Raw genomic sequence first — 22,639 nt, 5'->3', positions numbered from 1 at the left:
TGCTAGGAGAAGAAACAATGTGTTGCTAAAGAATGAAATCTCTATTGTTTACACCTAGTTTTGTTGTCTGATTTTTTTCTCTCTTGGTAGTGCTGCTACCTGAAGAGTGACAGCTCCAAGCTTTGGGGATAGCACTTCTTAAAGGAAGAACTCATTTTCTAATATTGATCTTGAATAGACACATGGGAATGTCTTTTTTATGAATCACAGTGGGTGAACAAGAAAACAAAAAGCCAAGATACTCTCTGAGTAAGTATTTGTGCTTAATTGATGCTTTATTTGCTTAGGTCAGGTCATGCCTGTGGGTATAATGTATCACACCAGAGTTAGGTCTGTTTCTTCCTTCTTAATAATTAAATACTTTCCCTTTACATAGGGTTAGTTGTGACCAGTCAAAATATAACACACATACATAGGAATGGAATAGAGAAATTTTAGATAGCAATATTCAAATGTTCCTCATCAACCTCTTGCACATAGACTGAATGCAGGCCATTGTAATTCACAGAGATCTTGTGGTAGACATACTTCTAAGATCTCAGATCACTTGTAAGTAATCTCCTGAGTGTGAGTGAAATCTGGAATTAATTTGTGATTAATGATGACCAAGGGTTAAGTATCACAGTAGATTTAATAATTCCCCTAATCAATTAATCAAGTTACTCAAAAAGGAGATTTTTAAAAAAAAATCATATTAGGCCTAAATAATTGATTCATTTTAAAAGACTATCTCAGGATATGATATTTTTCATTGTTACTAGATTGGAAAAAGCAAGCTGGAAGGAAGAAATTTTAGAGCTGACCACAATGAACTGTACCAGAAATGCAAGAGAACATGGGTACAGTTTTTCCCTACCTGATCTTCTCGTGAGGCAGGGGAATCACAGGCCTATTCTAGGCTAATGGCACCATGATTTTAGCCCTGTGAGATATTGAGCAGAAAAGGCATCTAAGTTGTTCCTGGATTTCCTGACACACAGAAATAGAAATCTAGTAATTGTGTGTTATTTGAATTTATAGTAACTGGTTGTATAGTAATATGTCACTACATGTGAAACAATGCAAGAAAATGAGGACTATAAATGACTTACTAAAGTTATCCCAAAACTAGAATTAAACATTTCTCTCTTTTCTATTTCAGATTACCAATGAGAAACAGAAATTTGTCATGTGTGCTGCAGTTTGGGTAGATCCTGTTCAATAAATCCATCGGTCAAAGTGTTCTTTTCTGTAAAGACTTACTTCTTAACACAAAGGGAAGAACTGAGCACTCCTTTTTAATTCTTTTTAGTGATAAAACATAATAAATTATAAGGCATTACTGATCTATAATAAAGGTTATCACTGACTCCTAAGTTACAGCTGGCGCTGCATACATCCAGATATACATCATCTTCCTTCTGAACAAACTCAACAGCTCTTTTGAAAAATGTTTCATGAGGATGGAAGGGGGAACTGCAGAAAGATTAAATGGTTTTCCCAAGGCCAAAGCTGAGATCAGTGGCCAAATCAAAAATAGATGACATCAACTTCAGATTCTGAGGGAAAGTCCAACCTTCAAGCAAAAGCAATGACACTAATGTCCACAGGCATTTATTTAGAAGCATGCATGTCATTTTCTTCCCCATTCTGCATGGCTATTCCTTAACATCCTACAAGACTGAATTTTTTTTGAGGACAGGGATTAGCAAAATAAAACTTTTAATATTTCTGAAGTGAATGACTTACGCATAAGTACAGCAGTTGTTGAGAAAATGGCATAGACTGGGTCAGTCCCGAAGTCTCAGGGAGATACCAAGGGAGTTTTACATGGCCAAATCAGGTAATTCCATCGTGGCTCACCAGAAAGCAGAAGTATTCAGAAAACTGTCACAGAGCATCAGAAACACCCAAGGAACTTGTTTATAATATAATTTTTTTTCAAAAATTTTGTTTACAAAATATTTTTTCTCCTCACTACTCCCTGAGATTCTAGTTCAGAAAATTTGGGGTGAGCCTTGGAAACTTCATTATATCAATCATCCCAAGGAAATGTGATAGAGGTGGTCTCTGCTACAGGAGATCTGGAGCAGATAAAAACGAAGACAACTGTAATGGCTTTCTGCACTGGCCTGTTGTATACTTGCAAAAATTTCAAAACTCCTTATAAACAAGATGGCATTACTAATAAGGAAATTGAGGAACAGTGTGGTTAAATAAATTGCCCAATATTTACCATCAACTTGTTGATGAGCCAAGAACAAGGGGGAAAACAAAACAAACAAAACAAAACACAATCCTCTGTGGTTTTTCACACACCCCCACCCCCGCCCCATTCCATGTCCTAAGAAAACTTGAGCAGAAAATAACAGGAGGGCCCTTGGACTATGTTGACTTTGGCAGCAAAAGCACATCCAGCTATTCAGTCTCAATAAAAGAAGATTTTTTCAAATCTTTCCAAGCCAGATACACTAAGGCTATAATGAGTTTGCCTCATTTTAATCAACATGGCCAAAACCACTCAAGGAGGGCAGGTCTGAACCTATCTTTGGGAAATCATGCTGGCATCTGTATAAAGAAGACTTAAAAGCCCTTCAGACATCTGGGATGACTTAATAGAGCTCTAGGTGCTTTCTAGATTCTTCCTATATTAACCAGGAGATCCCTTCCTCTCTTCTTTCTGTCACATCTATGAATGCATTATTTAAATCTGCTGTGCCCCAAGTATCACAATTATATCAAAATTTTCACACGCAGATTACCCTGATGAATGTATTTCTCTGCATATAAATGTACATAATTGAGTTTCTATTTTCCCAGAAGAGATACAACAAAGAAGAATAACAGTCAAGGATTAAAATGGATAGAAACAGAAGGAGAAAAGCAAGAACCCATTTTACTTAATAGATGTTGTCCTAGAAATAAAATGTGTTTAAATTGAATTTGCACTTTTCTGTTTGCACTGTAATTTGAAAAGCGTTTCATCAATATTTTCTTTTGTTCAGTTGGCAGAAGTGACCGAGCCTTCAGATTTCAGTTCCCTTATTCCTCTCCCCACATTTTCATTAATTAATAAATCAAAGTGCTTAAAAAACATTCTGGAAAATTCCTAGTGGATTTTGAAACAGATCACTTTTCAGTGTCAAGGTTTCTTTGGAAGTAAGAGAGCTCCAGGCCTAACTTACCTGCCTGCATCTGACCCTCAATGAGTGTCCCCACATTTGCCCTGAGGAAATTTTCAGTGCAGGCAGTTATAGCTGGGGGGCATGCTGGAAGAAGGAACAGAATCTGTTTGGAGCTGTGCTGTGCAAAGAGGCAAAGCAGGGCTTCCTTTGAGCTCTCCAGGGGCCCCTAACTCAATGCTCCTTAATTCATGACTTAACAAAAATTCAGGAAGTCTCCGAAGCCTGTTTAGCTAGAGAAGTTCATTTAGATTTTTCCTCAGATATCCCCTTATTTTCAAAGTTTGTCCTTCCAAGACAAAGCACTTTGATGACTAGTTTTCAATATGTATCACCTTTCATTTGTTTCTTATCTACTAAGTATAATACAGCATGTCAGATATAGATGAGAATGAATAGTCTGATTTCTGCCCACAAAGAGTTCACACCTTAACCAACACACACACACACACACACACACACACACACACACACACACACACACACACACACACACACACAAACCCTGCAAATAACATCCTGTAAAGATTGTGCTTTCAATGTTTTGTACTATGTGATCTGACTGGGGCTATGCGTCCTTGTCTACCTATAATTCGCTTCTCAAGTCAGAGGCCTTGGCTCAGGGCTGTATTGTCTAATTAATCTCAAAAAGTCATGTGCACTATTAGTGACCCTTACATAAATAACACATTCATTACAAGTCTACTCAGGAGAATCAGAAAAGGCTTTTTATAGAGACATTTTCTGTGCAAAGACTTGAAGAATCTGTATATATATATATATATATATATATATATGATTCTTCTGGGTCAATGAAAAGGAGATTCAGATAACTGCCCAGAAGTTAGGAATCAATTTTCCATAAGAACATTAGAGAAGTGCTTGAGTGGAAGGAGGTAAGATTGGACATCACTTCAAGAAATGGGATATATTCATCCAAAGGCCTTTCCATTTACTCCCTAAATGAAAGAGAGCATGAATGAAGAATAAGGACCTGTTAAACAAAGCATGAAATAGAGAAAATGGGTAGGACAAAGATGCTAAAGTGATAGCTGATAATCAGCACAAAAAATCCAAAGTTAAGAATGACAAAGGGCAACAACTGGAGAAAGCACAGCAGTAGGGCATTTGCCTTGCAAGTGGCTGACCCAGGACAAATGGTAGTTCTAATCCCAGCATCCCATATGTTCCCCCATGCCTGCCAGGAGTGATTTCTGAGTGCAGAGCCAGGAGTAACTCCTGAACGCCTCCTGGTGTAGCCCAACTCCCTCCCCCCCCCAAAAAAGAATAACACAGGGCGACAAAAATTAATATACGAAATCAGTGATGGTTTTCTTCGCCTAAATAAATGAAGGTGGAACTTAAAAAAATCTTTATAGTTCTTTAATATCCCCCTATGAATGCCATCATGGACCATGAGACTTGAGCAAGAATTCCTGAATAAGACTAGATCACAAATAACTTGTGTAATTGTGGTAGCACACCGCTGACCATCACCAGGTGTTCACTGAATGTGAGTCAATGGTAGGAAATCTGTCATGTACCATAAGGTGGTTAATATTTCTTGTTTGTACATTTGAATATTCTTTCCTTCTCTGTACTTTAAAGTCCACATAAAGAAAGACAATTTATATTTTTTACTAGGCTCTGAATAGAGTAAACACATGGTATGTATTAAATGTTCTGTTCTGCAATCTTATTAGGTCACCTTAATCAAAAAAGCATATGTATTTATACATATAGTATGGAATGTTGCCATACTATATGTTGTGGGAATTCCTGCAACTCATGAAAATTCCTGGGTAACTAGTAGGAGACATTCTTTTAATTACGAATGCTAAGTAAATAACTTCTCTATCTGTGGTTGGTCTCAGGAAAAAGATGAAGAGAAAGAATATAGTTTGAAAATGTAAGAATATAGGGCCACAGAGATAATCCAACTGAATAAGGGGCCTGCACTGTAGGAGAAAGGTCTGGGCTCAAAACCCAATATACCACATAGTTCCCTGAGTACTACCAGGAGTAATAACACTTCAAGCACTGAAGTGGGAGTAGCCCTTCATACAGCTGGTATGAGCTACTAAAGAAAACAAAATGCAAATCCAGGGCCAGGGAGATAGTACAGCAAATAAGAGGTTTTCCTTAAATGCAGCCAAACCAGGTTTGATCCCCAACATCACATAAGATTCTCTGGGCATCACCAGAAATATCTCCTGAGCCCAGATCCAAGAATGAGCTCTGAGGATAGCTACATGTGGTTGAAAAACCAACAACCAACCAACTAAACAAACAAAATTAGTGTGTTGGATTGGAGAGATAGTATACCAGATAAGGTATTTGCCTTGCACATAGCTGACCTGGCTTTTATCCTTGGTACCTCAAATTGTCCTCCAAATCTCTCAGGAGTGATCTCTAAGTGCAGTGCCAAAAGTAAACCCTGAGCACAGGCTACTGTGCTCCAAAACATAACAAATCAAAAACCTACCAAAAGAAAAGTAAGTAAAAACAGTTCTAGAATGAGAAATCTTTAAGACAAGAAAAAACATTTAAAAACCTGGGTGAATATAGTATATTTCTTTTATACCTGAAGATTATAAAAACCATGTCATCTCTAAAATGTAGATACTGAAAATAACAGTAATAAAGAAAAATGTATTAAATGATGCACTAAGCCTACATTTGAAGTGCCTTGTTTACTTCCTTTACTCTTCAAAACAGCTTAGTCATGTAATTACTAGTATATATTTGAGTTGCTTAGATGAAAATACATAGAAACAAGCGTGATTTGGGCATTATATTTTCTGGTGTGGTCTACAATCATGTTTCAAATTCAAGAATTTATTTAACTATATTTATTAATGACCAACTGTATAGCAGGACTCAGAACTACTTACATAATTATCAGGATTTTCACAGACTTGTGTCCTAGGGTGGGGAAGCTTATATAGCAAATAGAGAACTTAACATGATTGAAATGGGAGAAGGATTTAACGTGATGTATAAGTAGCAATAGCAGATTTAATGGGGTGGGTGCATAGTGGCATTTCTGAGGGGATCACTTCTGAATGGAGTTCTTAGAGATGAAAAAAATCCTAGTTGCATGAAGAAGCAGCAGGGTCTCAGATAGTCTTGAAGTGGAAGTGGGTTTGACAGAAGAACAGCAACAGGAAGCCAGTGGTTTAGTTGGTTAGGGGAGAGCGTGTGTGCTGAAGTTAGACTGGATTGGCTTAACCAGGCTACCCTTTCAAGGAGTTTTGATTACTCTAATTGGAGAGCATAAGCAGGAAATCCAGGCATATCATACTGGTTGGTAATTGCTGAATGACCTAGAAGCTGTACAAGAGTACCAAAAGTTAACCGGAAGAATGCAGAGAGGTGCTAGTGGAATAAATTAGAACAATGGGAAAGAAATGGGCCTCAGATTAGTTTTCACTCTTGAGGCCAAATGAAGGTGGATAGTCACTCCATAATAGTTAAAAGTCTGTCACTCACAAATGTGCCCTTTGACTTGTGGGGCAGTTCCTAAGGACCATTAGTGGTTGTGACTTGGACTATTCCAGTCAATGCTGTAAGGGGCAATTAAACTTTGTTTCATTCTATTAAAAAGTAAATCACATATTCTTTCAAGTGTTGCACATTATACATTAATTAGTGGAGTCTCTTTTTAGACACATTGGGTTTTTATGATAATTTTATCTACTTCCCAAAGTAAAGGAGCAATTCAAAAGGCATAATAAGTCCAAGGAATTTTAATAAGGTCATAATTCCAGTCATTACTGACCAATTTTTTATTTGCACATGCTGATTCAGTGGTAAAGTCAAAATTTTAAATACTACTGGTATTTGATGAGAACTGAGTGGGATGAAGAGGAGAAAAAGTTGAAGAAGGCCTTTTCCAGAGATTGAACTATGAATCAGACTAGTTACTAGATGAGAACCTTCTGCCAATTGGCTCTCAAACCAAAGCCACCTCAGCTAAGAGAAGTTTCTGGATAATTGGAGAGACCAAAGAGGAAGGCCCCAAGGCAATCAGAAAGGAAAAGGCACTGTGAACTATACATTCTGTACTAAAGGATGAAATACTAAATTATTGATGACACTGTAGAGCTATATTTATAACAAAATTTTCATGATCAATGAAATTTGATATACAAAAATGCAGCTTCTGAGTATGTGTAATATACTAAATTTATTTATTTATTGATAGATTTTTGGTTTTTATTTTGGCGACATTCAGGGGTTACTCCTGGCTATGCACTCAGAAATTGCTCCTGGCTTGTGGGACCATATGAGATCGAACCAAGGTTTGTCCTGAGTCAGCCAAGTACAGGGCAAATGCCCTACCACTGTGCTATAGCTCCGGCCCCTGATTAATTTAATTTTTATGTTTTAAATTAATATAAAACATTTTTGTGATGCTAGGGATCAGACTCCGGGTCTCACATGTGAGAGTAATAAGCTCGACCACTGAATCAATTTCTACCTACTCATAGTTTTATTTTTAATGTACTCTCTGTATGTGTAAATAAATGAGTATAAATCTACTCAATATGTTTCAGAAGTTATTTCATATATGAATGCATACAAATAGACACACAACTAATTATGATTTTGTTTTGTTTTGGTGTTTTTTTTTGTTGTTGTTGTTTTTGGTTTTTGGGTCACACCTGGCAGTAATCAGGTGTTACTCCTGGCAGGCTTAGTGGACCACCTGGGATGCTGAGATTCGAACCAATAACCTTCTGCATGAAAGGAAAATGCCTTACCTCCATGCTATCTCTCTGGCCCCTATAATTCTGACTTTCTGTGGGAAAAATTTTATAAGACAAATGTTATTTTAAAAAGAAAATATCCTTGGGACACATGCTGGGAAAAGGGGTGGAGGGAGGAGAGCCCTGGTCTGGGGAATGACCCCGATTCGTTGTCACTATGTGCTTGAATGTTACTAGAAAGGATTTGTTACTCACTTTTTGGTCACACACACACAAAAATAAACAAAAAATATCATATTTAAAAAGTAATTTTGTCTTTAAAAACTCTAGTTTTTTGAAAGTAAATGTCTCCCTGAGCACTGGAATACAGAAGTAGGAACTCCAGATGAAGGGCAAAAGAGAAAGCAAAGTCTCATTTCTATACATGGATGTACATGGAATCTATTATGCTGAATGACATAAGTCAAAGGGAGAGAGATAGACACAGATTAGTCTCACTTATCTATGGGTTTTGAGAAAAATAAAAAACATTATTTTAACAATGCCCACTGACAATAGAAATGAGGGCTGGAAGGACCCGCTCACAATGTGAAGCTCACCAAAAAGAGTGGTGAATGCAGTTAGAGAAATAACTTCACTGACAACTATCATAGCAATGTTAATGAATGAGAGAATTAGAATGCCTATCTCGAGTACAGGCAGGGTGAGGGGAAGGGGAATGGGGGACATTAGTAATGGGAATGTTGCACATGTGACTGAGATCCAACTACAAGCATGTCTGTAATCAACGTGATTAAATAAAGATATAAATAAAAACCAAGGTGAAATAGCTGTACACACCAAGACCATAAAATGTTAACACCATTGGAACTACCTAAGTATAATAGATTAAAAGGAAGTTTCTAGACAGTACAAAAGTTTTCTTAAGATACCCATTTCATAATTAACATATGCCACTGTTCCATTCATGATCATGGGTAGGCATAGCCATTTTCAAAATCTTATTTTTTCCTCTTCAGTAAAACCAGCATTTCCCCCACGTCAACTACAGTTCTTCTAGCTCCTCTCAGCTCAGTCTCATCATCCACCTTGACAAGAACCTCAGGGGAATGCAGAGAAACTCTTCAAATCTGGGAAGGAGAATCCACTCTGTACCATCCCAGGCTAGTGAGATGACAGTCAATTTTTTCAGAAGGCTTAAGGAGCAATTGCTTTAAAGTGAATTTCTCCTTTGACATACTCAGATGACCAAAGAAAAGGGAATCCAGAGAGAAGCAGAACGCAGCTGACCACCAATCACAAAGCTGAGAGAGTGCAGTGACATGCCCAGGCTCTAAGCCTCCATAGAGGCCACCTCCAACATCATGTGTTACTTGGGTCTTTACGTACTAATACCACAAGAGAGCTAAAAGAGCCGTGAATTCCATTGGTGCTGTCTTCAGAGAGAACCATCTACACTTTAATATACATCCTGGTCTACACTGTGAGTCATACTCTGGATGCTGGGAAATCTGAGAAAACATATTTGGTCGCTGGAAAGGTCGAAAGGCTTTCAACCATCCGAAATAAGAGACAATAAAGATACCTTCCAATTTTCAGGACTGCTTATCCTCATGATTTGGAGCCACTTCCAAAGGGTATATAGGGTATGCCTTCCTGGACAATACTTTAAGACAGCAGGGCCAGGGTAGCAATTCCAGGCTCCTATGGACCCCTGAGCAGCACTGCAGGGTGGCCTGAGTGTCCTTAGCACTTCAGAGCCTTACATTATTGCATCTTCATGCCCATGTATTGAACTGAGGACTCATTTGTCTGAAAATCATAGGTTGGGTTCCCTGGATATATATACAGAGCATTGCTTGGGAGACCAAAGAAAGGCAGACATCTATCCATTTTAACTCCAGTGCACACAAAGTCCCATTTGAAATGCTAAATATCTGATGCAAGACAAATACAAAGCAGTACATTGAGGCTGATCAGTTAGAGACAGGCCAGACCTCCTGTTCTGGAGCTTAAACCTATCAGGAAATACCAGGAAGAATGGCTTCAGGGCATTTACTCTGATGGCTGAGCCAAAAAAAAAAAAGGGTTTGGTAATAGAAAATATAATCTTCATAGAGCAGAGACAATCTGACTTTCTTTTTTAATATCTAAGTAACACAAATTTCCTAAAGAGTGTTGACAGTTCAACCACTTAAGAAATCACTTGTGATAAAACTGCATGGTCATACTCTGAAGTTCTCCTCTTATTTATTTTTCCTTCTAAGTATAATTTTTTTGGTGGGGTTCCTTTGAATAGTTATAGTCATGTGGTAATGTACAGAAGATTCAGGGTAGAACAATAAAAAGAACAAAGCAAATGTATTATGCCTAAAAGTTTCATATACATTATCCCACTTACTTGTAAAAAATACTCTGATCATAGCATTATTTTTTTATTCTACAAACATAGGCTCAAGCGTAGGATCCCTGACTAGTGTATCATCAGCTTTGATCTTTACTTATTCCTTTTCTGTTGGCTTATAAAAATTGACCAACTATGATGTAGAATGGCTAAGTAGTTCTTTCTTCTTACTAGTCCAAAAACATAGGGCTTATTATAGAAGGGGTACAAAGATAAGGTACTTGCCTGGTGTTTCAAAAATCTTCCTTTCATAGCTTCTCTTTTTATGCTGTTCTATATTTTAGATAAATTATAACTTTAAATAAATGTAATACGAAACAAAGTCTGTAAACCAGCCATAGGTCATAAAGAAGAAAGAGAAAACAAAACAAAACAGAACAAAAACAGTGCCTATTGCCCAACCCTGTGTATGTAACAATAGTGAAGAATATGATTATTTATTATTAGTTAGTTAGCACATGATCTTCCTGGAGTTCCCAGAGGAAGTGAAAAATGAATTGACTTTGAGCCCCCAAATCTCCAGTCAATTCAGTAACCAATTGGTTTTATACTCTATTAAACCTAACAACTCCATTTCCATCATGAAGTTACTGGTTACAGTTGAGAAAATTGTGGTTCAGGGATCAAGTGTTGTTTAAACCTCCATAACTAGTCTGGTAGCAAAGGTGGGCCTGGAGCCAGATCTTTTACTTCCTACACTGTGATCTTTTCAAGAGGCTGCAGCCTGGTCCATGTTCTTGAGGAGGGTAAGAATCACAATGGCAGCCACCACTAACTAAATGCCTGTACACAGGACCAGGTTCAATAGTCAAGGCTTTACACAAATAATTGATTGCATGCAATGTTCAGAATTGCAAACCTTTCCACAGCGGATAAGGAAACATATTTTGGAAACATGAAGTAACTTCTCAGAGAAGCCACAGCATTGGGAGAGAGCCTAACTGTTTTTGAGGTGAAAGCTTGTATATAGAACCTCTTGCCTTTCTCTGCTCACTAAAGTTGATAGGAACAACAGATGTTTATTTTATTGTATATGATTTCTCTCAGTTTGAGCAGCTTTACAAAAAGAGAATTGGTGACTCAATTAAACTCTCCTTTCCTGCCACCCTTAATACTGATCTAATGTAGATCTGCTTTTGAGAAACAAATACATATTTAAGAAGAAAAAGCACAAAGTGTAAGCAAAAATAAAGTTGACTAGTTCTTCAGTGATTCATGAATTCAAGAAATTTTTCTTCCCAATTTGGGAACATCAAATTCACAAGTAATACTGAAGTGTTTAGATTCTGTGTTTTCATTCAAAATGAGATGGTCTCACGGTGCCTGAGAAGGGTCAGATCAGCCCTGCGCTGGCATTTACGCATTGCTTCCTATATCTGAATTTTCAGTGCTATCCTTTTTAAGTCCTCAAATGTTAAGAATGAGTGTCTGAAAGATGGTAAGATAAAAAGCTTTGATAACAGGTTTCTCATAATTACTTATTCTTTCTTTTAGGAAGACATCTTAAAAGGGGGCCTTATACCACTTGGAAAGAGCATCTTTTGACTTCTCCAGAATGCATATTATATTTAGGTTTCATTCCATAAAGTTGCCCAGAAGTTGCATATCTGGAGGCAGTGCTCAGATTACAGTCTTTTTGTTTGTTTGTTTTGTTTTGTTTTGGTTTGGTTTGGTTTTAGTTTTTGGGCCACACCCAGCAGTGCTCAGGGGTTACTCCTGGCTGTCTGCTCAGAAATAGCTCCTGGCAGGCACGGGGGACCATATGGGACACCGGGATTCGAACCTGGTTGGTCCTGGATCAGCTGCTTGCAAGGAAAACGCCGCTGTGCTATCTCTCTGGGCTCAGATTACAGTCTTATTAACAATAAAATCAAAACATTTTACCTCCAACTATAGAGTTTTCTGTACAGTTACTGATAACTGGACAAAAGGTGTTCTAAAACTAATTCATCTTAATTTCCTCTTATTCATTTGCTTCCTCCTTTTTTTCTCTAGTGACAACAATCTCTATTCAATTCTATGATGTATTTACTCATAGGTAAATTTATCAGTCTCATATTTATTAGATGCAGCAGTAAAGTTAGAAAACATTCATTTTTATTGAGTGAGAATAAAACACAGAAAGACTCTTCATGGAATTAAAGCCCAGATAATATAGGATAAAGCAGTATAAAGTACATTCACATGATCTTATATATTTTTTTAGAAAATACTATTGTCATTTATATTTTGTGAAGGATTCTATATAGTTATTAATATGAACTTTTAAAACTAGAACTTCCATGAACATATACATTGAAGCTACCCATCTGAGAAGCTATAAGCATGATGATTAATCTTGTTTCACTGAAGCAAAGAAATGGTTTGTTTGATCCCCATTTGTATATTAATATGTATGGGTATGTTTTCAATTTGAGCTGGAAGATCCATTTACCCTTTATATAGAAAAATAAACAGATAAATTTATTTCACTGTCTCAAATTTTACCATAAAAAGTATTTCAAGTATACATATGTTGAAGGTCTTCCCTAGAAGTCACATTGATAGTAAAGTTTATTTTGGGGGTAGATCATATTCTCTGTACTCTTGGTTCTGCCAGAGACACAGAAATCACTCCTGATAGGCTTGGAGGATCATAAGGAATGCCACAGATTGAATCCAGGTCAGCCGTGTGCAAGGCAAGCACTCTACCTGCTGTGCTATTGCCCAGACCAAGTATTTTATTTTATCATTTTTTTTTTTTTTTACCTTGGAAGAGCAGTGATCTTCCCCCACTTCTCCACGCAGAATCTTCTAGGGCCATTACTCCCTCGGAGAGAAGCAAATCCTTCATAAGGAATGCTGGATGTGCCCGTAACAAACTAACAAGCCAAAAAAATGGGAAATGGTGAAGACAGAGATCCTCAGCCAACAAAGACCCAAAACATTCTAAAGCAAATCCTTGGGGAAGAGCAACTGTGGCTTGATAGGGAGGAATGTCAGGATAGCATTCTACAGGCTTGAAGCAACCATAGCATGAGCTATGACCATAACCCAGAAGAGCTTCCTATATAGATGGATCATTCTTATTGAAGGGAAAGGGGCATAGCACTCTGTGCTGCTAGTTCAGAAACTCTCTAGTTCAGAGTTTCAACTAGTTTTTCCACATTATTGTTGAATAAAATAAAGTATTAATTAATTTCAGTCATCCTTGGGCCTGCACCTTTGGAGATCAGATCTTTGATCAAAGGGCCTAAAACTCAAGCTCTATTTAAGTATTTTAGGTTTAACATGACTAGATACATATTTTAGCTTCAACCAATTTTCTTTTTTTTTTTTTTTTTTTTTGGTTTTTGGGCCACACCCGGTGACGCTCAGGGGTTACTCCTGGCTATTCGCTCAGAAGTCGCTCCTGGCTTGGGGGACCATATGGGACGCCGGGGGATCGAACCGCGGTCCGTCCTAGGCTAGCGCAGGCAAGGCAGGCACCTTACCTCTAGCGCCACCGCCCGGCCCCAACAACCAATTTTCAACCAGTAGTAATTCTCTAGAAACATGAGAAATGAGCATATTTTCTCATTTTTTGAATATCCTGGTTGTATTGAAGTTTGTGGAATGTCGAATGTTTGTGGACGAAAAGAAAGAATGGCTTATCTAAGAACTGGTTCATTTCTTTCTGGACCAAAGATCTGATTTTTTTATGAGTTAGGCCTGCAGGGTGTCCTGAGGCCTATGCTGAGGAGCCAGACTGCCCTAAAGACAGATGATATTCTCAGGATCCTAGGGCAGGAGCTGGCATTTCTTCAGAACTCCAAATGGTAGGCTGTCTTTCTTGGGGAAGTTCTGAATAGTAATGAAATCACAGAACCTAAACATGGGATATGTTTACTGATACTGCTAGGCAATTACTAAGACTATGCAATTTCAACATGATTGTATTAAAGCATGAAAAGTGATTAACAAATGGCTTCTTGGGGCTGGTGAGGTGGCACTAGAGGTAAGGTGTCTGCTTTGTAAGTGCTAGCCAAGGAAGGACCGTGATTCGATCCCCTGGCATCCCATATGGTCCCCCCAAGCCAGGGGCAATTTCTGAGCGCTTAGCCAGGAGTAACCCCTGAGTATCAAATGGGTGTGGCTTCAAAAAAAAAAAAAAGGCTTCTTACCTGTAATAACCTCAGTCGTTGTTCATTGTTGAATCTTTCCACTGCAGCCCAGAACCACCGAATTACGATATGATTGTCATGATATCCTATCAAAACAAGAACGAAGTCATAGTACTTTGAGTTTTCTAACTTAAGATACAGTGATACATTGAGAAAAGATTCCTCAGACATAAATTATTATCTTAGATTCTTTAAATCAAGGCCAAACATACCCAAATAGGGTTAATTGTTAATATTTAATATGAACATATGAATGTCAAAAGTCAAAAAAAACAACCCTATATGGCAACAAGAGGTCTCTGTTGTCATTTAGCAGGTCACTGAATAAGTTCTTTTAATGGTATCATTTACAAAATGTACAATTATTTTTGAGTATCATTATGCCAAGTACTATTATAGTGGGAACAATGGCTAAGGAAACAAGCCCTTACTGAGCTTTTGGTAGAGGAGTAAAACAGTTAAATATTTATACAAATAAATAAATTATTGAAAACTAAGAATACATAGTGTTTTATTATTGCATAGTAATAATACATAGAGATATATATTACTGAACCATGAACATGCCATTTTATTCCAAATGTCTTTATTTCTTATTTTGGAACAGTATAGTTTATTAAAAAATAATTTTTATTTTATTAAAGTTGAATGCTTTATAAGTTATTCAGAATTGGGTTTTAGTCATACTCTCAGCACCAATCCCACCACTGTGTCACCTTCCACCAAGTACCCAGCTTTCTTCCACTTCCCCACCCCTCAACCCCTCAGCCTGCTACCTTGACAGGCACCTTCTAAAGTTTTATTGTTGAAGCTTGGATTTTATTTTCATTGTTGTTGACTCTGTGGTTTAAATATTTAGCTCTTCCTCACACTGATACACTTGGATCCTTGGAACCTGCTTCCCATTGCTTTCAATCATCTCCTCCCACTCTGGATTTCTTACCTTCTCAGTCCTCCCTATACTCTGGGGCTAGGGAACCAGACATCCCTTCTTTCAAACACTGCATTCCCTCATGCATTCCTACATACCACATATTAGTGAGATAATAATTTTAAATCACTTTTACATTACTAAAAAGGAAAAAGTTATGTTAGTACTTTAATTCCATCAACAAATAAATCCCAAATAATCCTCAACCAAAGGTTCCATTTATTCCATAATTCAGTATAATTTAATAAAATGTACAAAATATCATCTCATGGGTGGATTAAGGCAGTGATTGTAAATTCTAAAACCTTGCAATAAAAAAGAAATATTAAGCTCAAAGAGGAGACTGAAAAGGATTAAGCTATAATTAGTGATTCAAAGTAACAAATTGACATATTCAGTGCACACAAAACACACTAATTCAGAATCAGCGTAAGTCAACTCAAAATAGGTTTATAAAAAAAATCTGAATGAAGTTTGTTCATATATGCCAATGGCTGTGGAAATTATTGTGGTTCTTGCCTTACATAAATCTTGCCTTACTGTTTGCCATTGGATCAGTGGTATTTATTTCCTTTTGGAGGAGAAAGGGATCTGAATAAAGAGCAAATAAAACTAGACTGTACATGGTGGTGGAGAGGTTTCAATGCCCTACCTTTGGCAAAAAGTAGCTATTTGATGCTGAGCAAATAATTTTCTTGTCTATAAAATAACTTCATTGACTCAAGCTTCAAAGTTTCCTGACATTATGAATCCATCCCTTTCAGCCTTGCCTTTCTGTTGTGCCAAATCTTTTGGGGGCAAAAGTGTCTCATTGTATTCTTTATACACAGCTGCCATATGAACATATGGCAAATGGAAGCAGAGACATTTCTAACAAGGAAGCTGAATATCTCTCCCCTTTTCCTACTTTCAGCCTCAGCATCATCTCCCAAGGAATACATTTGATAATATTTTTAATAATCATGGATATAGGTACTTGGAATTATTTATAATCAGTGAACAAAAATTTATACTGTAAAAATTGCTGATTTGGGTAGAGTCCTTGCTATTAAAATCTCTTGGAGTGGGGGAGAGCAATAGCACAGCAGCAGGGCATTTGCCTTGCATGCGGTCAACATTGGACAGATCCTGGTTTTATTCCTGGCATCCCATATGGTCCCCTGAGCCTTCCAGAAGCGATTTCTGAGCACAGAGCCAGGAGTAAACCCTGAATGCCACCAGGTTTGATCTACCCCCAAAAAATAAAATAAAATATCCTGGGGGAAAGAGAAGAGCCAGTAAGACTTATGTAAGGCATAAATTAGGGACACATTAAATAAATTGGTTCCTATTTATTGAAAACTGTTCAATTAATAAAGTCATAGTAACCAAGACCATATATAGATGAGATATTATACTAATTGGAAAAGACTTTTACCATTGATTGGACTTGAAGTGGAAGCTTCAATTTTATTATCATCTTTCAGAGAAAAAGGGATAAAGAGACCAATCTTTAACAATAATGATGAGCTTCCAGAATCAATGTCATGGTATTTATTTACTCTAGACTATTAAAATTATTTTGACTTGTGAATTTCACTTATTCTTCAGCATCATTTTTTATTAATAAATTTTAAAATTCGAATCACTATGACATACAGAGTTATAAAGTTGTTCATGATTGAATTTCAGTCATAGAATGTTACAACACCCATCTCTTCCCTACTGTACATTTCTAGTTACCAATGTCTACAGTTTCCCTCCAGATCCCCTATCCCCCTACCTATGACAGACATTTTTCTTCTCTATATCAAGTTATATTTTAAGTCTAAGTTCCAATTTACAGATAACTGGAGAATTGTTTGGCTTTGAATTTATTCTATTGTTCTATTTATTATAATTACTTCAATGACTTGAAATTTTCATATTTTACTCCTTATTTAAAACTACTGCTATTATATCACATACTTAATTAGAAAATAATCTACCTCAGAACCAAACAAAAAAAAAGTTGTCATGACTTTCTGAAGACTATAGCTGCAAATTTCAGAAAACACGTTCTTTGCTTAAAATTATTATTTTGATTTTTGGGCCACACCCAGAAAAACTCAGGGGTTACTCCTGGCTCTGTGCTTAGAAATTGCTCCTGGAAATCTCAGGGGACCATCTGGAATGCCAGCAGGGGACCATCTGGTATGCCAGGAATTGGACCCAGGTCTGTCCCGGCTTGGCAGCATGCGAGGCAAACACTCTACCTCTGTGCTATCTCGTCGGCCACTGCTTAAAACTATTCAATTAAACTTTAACTTGAAATTAATAGCAGTTTCCTTTTTTTTTTAAACATCTTGATTACAAATATGATTGTGATTAGGTTTCAGTCATGTAAAGAACACCCCCTTTCACCAGTGAAACATTCCTACCACCAATGTCCCAAATCTCCCTCCATCCCACGCCACCCCTATCTGTACTCCAGACAGGCTTTCCACTTCCCTCATTCATTCACATGATTATGGTAGTTTTCAGTGTAGTTATTTCTATAACCACTCACGACTCTTTATGGTGAGCTTCATGAAGTGAGCTGGAATTTCCAGCCCTCTTCTCACTGTCTCTAAGGATTGTTGCAAAAATGACTTTAATTTGTCTTAAAAGCCATAGATGAGTGAGACAATCCTGCGCCTCTCTCTCTCCCTCTGACTTATTTCACTCAGCTTGATAAACTCCATGTACATCCATGTATAGGAAAATTTCATGACTTCATCTCTCCTGACAGCTGCATAATATTCATTGTGTACATGTACCACAGTTTCTTTAGCCATTCGTCTGTTGAAGGGCATCTTGCTTGTTTCCAGAGCCTGGCTATTGTGAATAGTGCTGCAATAAATATAGGTGTGAGGAAGGGGTTTTTGTATTGTATTCTGTGTTCCTAGGAGTGGAATAGCTGAGTCGAATGGGAGCTCAAATTCTAGTTTTTGGAAGAATCTACATATCGCTTTCCATAGAGGTTGGACTAGACGGCATTCCCACCAGCAGTGGATAAGAGTTCCTTTCTCTCCACATCCTCCCCAGCACTGATTGTTCTCATTCTTTGTGATGTGTGCCAATCTCTGTGGTGTGAGATGGTATCTCATCGTCGTTTTGACTTGCATCTCCCTGATGATCAGTGATGAGGAGCATTTGTCATGTGCCCTTTGGCCAATTTCTTTTTTATCAAAGTGTCTGTTCATTTCTTCTCCCCATTTTTTGATGGGATTAGATTTTTTTTTCTTGTAAAGTTCTGTCAGTGCCCTGCATACTTTGGATATTAGCCCCTTATCTTATGGGTATTGGGTAAATAGTCTCTCCCACACAGTGGGTGGCTCTTGTATCCTGGGCACTATTTCTTTTGAGGTGCATAAGCTTCTCAGCTTAATGTATTTCCATCTGTTTGTCTCTACGTCCACTTGTTTGGAAAGTGCAGTTTCCTCCTTGAATATGCCTTTAGTCTCAATGTCATGGAGTGTTTTACCTACGTTTTGTTCTATATACCTTATGGTATCAGGTCTGATATCAAGGTCTTTAATCCATTTGGATTTTACCATCGTACATGATGTTAACTGGAGGTCTATGTTTGCTTCTTTGCAAGTGGCTAACCAATTCTGCCAGCACCACTTGTTGAAGAGGTTTTCCTTGCTCCACTTAGGATTTCTTGCTCCTTTGTCAAAGATTAGGTGATTGTATGTCTGGGGAACATTGTCTGAGAACTCAAGCCTATTCCACTGATCTGAGGGTCTGTCTTTATTCAAATACCATGCTGTTTTGATAACTATTGCTTTGTACTACAGTTTAAAATTGGGGAAAGTAATGCCTTTCAATTTTCCTTTTCCCTAGGAGTGCTTGAGCTATTCGAGGGTGTTTATTGTTCCAGATAAACTTCATAAGTGTTTGATCCACTTTTTTGTAGAATGTCATGTGTATCTTTAGAGGGATCACATTAAATCTATACAATGCTTTGGGGAGTATTGCCATTTTAATTATGTTAATTCTCCCAATCCATGAGCAGGGTATGTGTTTCCATTTTCGTGTGTCCTCTCTTATTTCTTGGAGCAGGGCTTTATAGTTTTCTTTGTATAGGTCCTTCAGATCTTTGGTCAAGTTGACTCCAAGGTATTTGAGTTTGTGTGGCACTAATGTTAATGGGATTGCCTTCTTGACGTCCATCTTTTCCATATCATTATTGGTATGTAAAAAGGCCATTGATTTCTATGTGTTAATTTTGTAGCCTGCCACCTTGCTATATGAGTCTATTGTTTCTAGAAGCTTTTTGGTAGCGTCTTTAGTGTTTTCTAAGTAGAGTATCATGACATCTGCAAACAATGAGAGCTTGACTTCTTCTGGATTCCCTTGATATCTTTTTCTTGCCTGATCGCTATAGTAAGAATTTCCAGTACTGTGTTGAAGAGGAGTGGTGAGAGCGGACAGCCTTGTCTTGTACCAGAATTTAGAGGGAAGGCTTTTAGTTTTTCTCCATTGAGGATAATATTTGCCATTGGCTTGTGATAGATGGCTTTAACTAGATTGAGAAAGGTTCCTTCCATTCTCATCTTGTTGAGAATTTTGACCAAGAATGGGTGTTGGACCTTATCAAATGCTTTCTCTGCCTCTATTGATATGATCATGTGATTTTCATTTTTCTTGTTGTTGATGTTGTGTATGATGTTGCTAGATTTACAGATGTTAAACCATCCTTGCATTCCTGGGATGAAACCTACTTTGTCATAGTGTATGATCTTCTTAATGATGCATTGGAACCTATTTGCCAGAATTTTGTTGAAGATCTTTGCCTCGGCATTCATCAGGGATATTGGTCTGTAATTTTCTTTTTTGGCAGCATCTCTGTCTGGTTTTGGTATCAAGGCAATGTTGGCTTCATAAAAGCTGTTTGAGAGTGTTCCCGTTTTTTTCAATTTCATGAAAGAGCCTGGCTAGGATTGGTAGTAGCTCCTCTTGAAAGGTTTGAAAGAATTTGTTAGTAAATCTATCTGGGCCTGGGCTTTTCTTTTTTGGACAGATGTTTGATTACAGTTTCAATTTCATCAATGATGATGGGGGTGTTTAGATATGCTATGTCCTCCTTACTTAACTGTGGAAGGTTATGTGTCCAAGAATTTATCCATTTCTTCTAGGTTCTCATGTTGAGTAGCATAAAGTTTCTCAAAGTAGTCTCTGCTTACCCTTTGGATCTTTGCAATATCTGTCAAGATCTCCCCCTTTTCATTTCTAATACAGGTTATCAGGTCTCTCTCTCTCTCTCTCTCTCTCACTTTCTTTGTGAGTTTTGCCAATGGACAATCAATCTTGTTTATTTTTTCAAAGAACCAACTTCTGCTTTCGTTGATCTTTCGGATTGCTTTTTGGGTTTCCACTATATTGATTTCTGCTCTCAGCTTTGTTATATCCTCCTGTCTCCCTATTTTTGGGTCCTTTTGTTGAGCACTTTCTAATTCTATTAGCTGCATCATTAAGCTATTCAGGTAGGCCTTTTCTTCCTTCCTGATGGGTGCTTGCAAAGCTATAAATTTTCCTGAGGCAGGACCACTTTTGCTGTGTCCCATAGATTCTGGCAGTTTGTGTCTTCATTATCATTTGTTTCCAGGAAAGTTTTGATTTCCTTTTTGATTTCATATCAGACCCACAGGTTGTTCAGTAGCGAGGTGTTTAATTTCCAATTGTTAAAGTTTTTCTTCTGTGTGCCTTTGTAGTTCATATCTAATTTCAGAGCCTTCTGGTCAGCAAAGGTAGCCTGCAAGATTTCTATCCTTTTGATTTTATGAAGGTATATTTAAGTGTCAGCATGTAGTCTATCCTGGAGAATGACCCATGTACATTGGAGAAGAATGTGTATCCAGGTTTTTTGGGGGTGGAGTGTCCTATATACATCTACTAGTCCTCTTTCTTCCATTACTCTTTTCAAAGCTAGTATGTTTTTGTTGGGTTTCAGTCTGGTTGACCTATCAAGTGTTGACAGGGTTGTGTTGAGGTCTCCCACAATTGTTGTGTTATTATTGATGTCTTCTTTCAGATTTGTCAGTAATTGTATTAGATAATTTGCTGGTCTCTCATTGGGTGCATATCTGTTTAATAGTCTTATTTCTTCCTGTTGCACATATCCCTTGATTAGTACATAGTGTCCATATTTGTCCCTTACCACTTTTCTGAGTATAAAGTTGGTGTCATCAGATATTAGTATGGCCACCCCAGCTTTTTAAAGGATGTTGTTTGATTGAATGATTTTCCTCCAGCCTTTGATTTTGAGTCTATGTTTGTTCTGACGACTAGGTGTGTTTCTTGTAGGCAGCAGAAGGTTGGATTCATCTTTTTGACCCATTTTGCCACTCTGTGTCTTTTAATTGGTGAAGTTAGTCCATTGACATTGAGGGAGATGATTGTCATAGGATTTAATGTCATCTTTGTAGATAAGTTTGCTGTGTTTGTTGGTCTCACTTGTCTTAAAGTAGACCTTTCAGTTTTTCCTTTAAGGCTGGTTTTTCATCTGGAAGTTTCTGAGCTGTTGTTTATCCATGAAGCTATGTATCCTTCCTTCAAACCTGAATGTGTGTCAGGCTGGGTGTAGTATTCTTGGTGAGGCATCCATTTCATTCAGTCTTTTCACAATATCCCTCCACTGTCTTCTGGCCTGGAGAGTTTCTTGTGACATGTCTGCTCTAAGTCTTAGGGATGCTCCTTTGAATGTAATTTCCCTTTTTGATCTTGCTGCTTTCAGTATTCTATCTCTATCTGTGGGATTTGTCATTGTAATGAGGATGTGTCTTGGGGTGTTTTTCTTTGGGTCTCTTTTAGCTGGTACTCTTTGGGCATGCAGGGTTTGATTGCATGTAGTCTTTAACTCTGGGAGTATCTCTTTGATGATGTCTTTGACAGTTGATTCTTCCTGGAGATCTCCTACCTGGGCCTCTGGGACTCCGATGATTCTTATGTTGTTTCTGTTGAGTTTATCAAAGACTTCTATTTTCATCATTCTCATTCCTTGAGTACTTTTTCCATTGCCTGATCTTTTTTTTTTTTTTTTTTTTTTTGGTTTTTGGGCCACACCCGGTAACGCTCAGGGGTTACTCCTGGCTATGCGCTCAGAAGTCGCTCCTGGCTTGGGGGACCATATGGGACGCCGGGGGATCGAACCGCGGTCCGTCTCCTAGGCTAGCGCAGGTAAGGCAGGCACCTTACCTCCAGCGCCACCGCCCGGCCCCTCATTGCCTGATCTTTTGTCTTAAGGTTCTTTTCCAATTTCTTCTGCTGTGTTGAGTTTTTCTGCA

General features: G+C 37.7%; 1 protein-coding gene across 1 annotated transcript in view; it reads right to left on the bottom strand.

Annotated features, from left to right (window-relative positions):
• Positions 1-22,639, bottom strand: part of HECW2 (HECT, C2 and WW domain containing E3 ubiquitin protein ligase 2) — a 445,024-nt gene that overhangs the window by 5,960 nt on the left and 416,425 nt on the right. Inside the window, exons 27-28 of the mRNA XM_049773167.1 lie at positions 14,420-14,505; positions 13,026-13,138 (exon numbers count right to left, since the gene is read on the bottom strand). Coding sequence (XP_049629124.1) covers positions 13,026-13,138; positions 14,420-14,505 — 199 coding nt within the window. The remainder of the gene's footprint in view (positions 1-13,025; positions 13,139-14,419; positions 14,506-22,639) is intronic.

Source organism: Suncus etruscus, chromosome 5, assembly GCF_024139225.1.
Source record: "Suncus etruscus isolate mSunEtr1 chromosome 5, mSunEtr1.pri.cur, whole genome shotgun sequence".
NCBI lineage: Eukaryota > Metazoa > Chordata > Mammalia > Eulipotyphla > Soricidae > Suncus > Suncus etruscus.
This window is presented reverse-complemented; position numbering and strand designations above follow the sequence as displayed.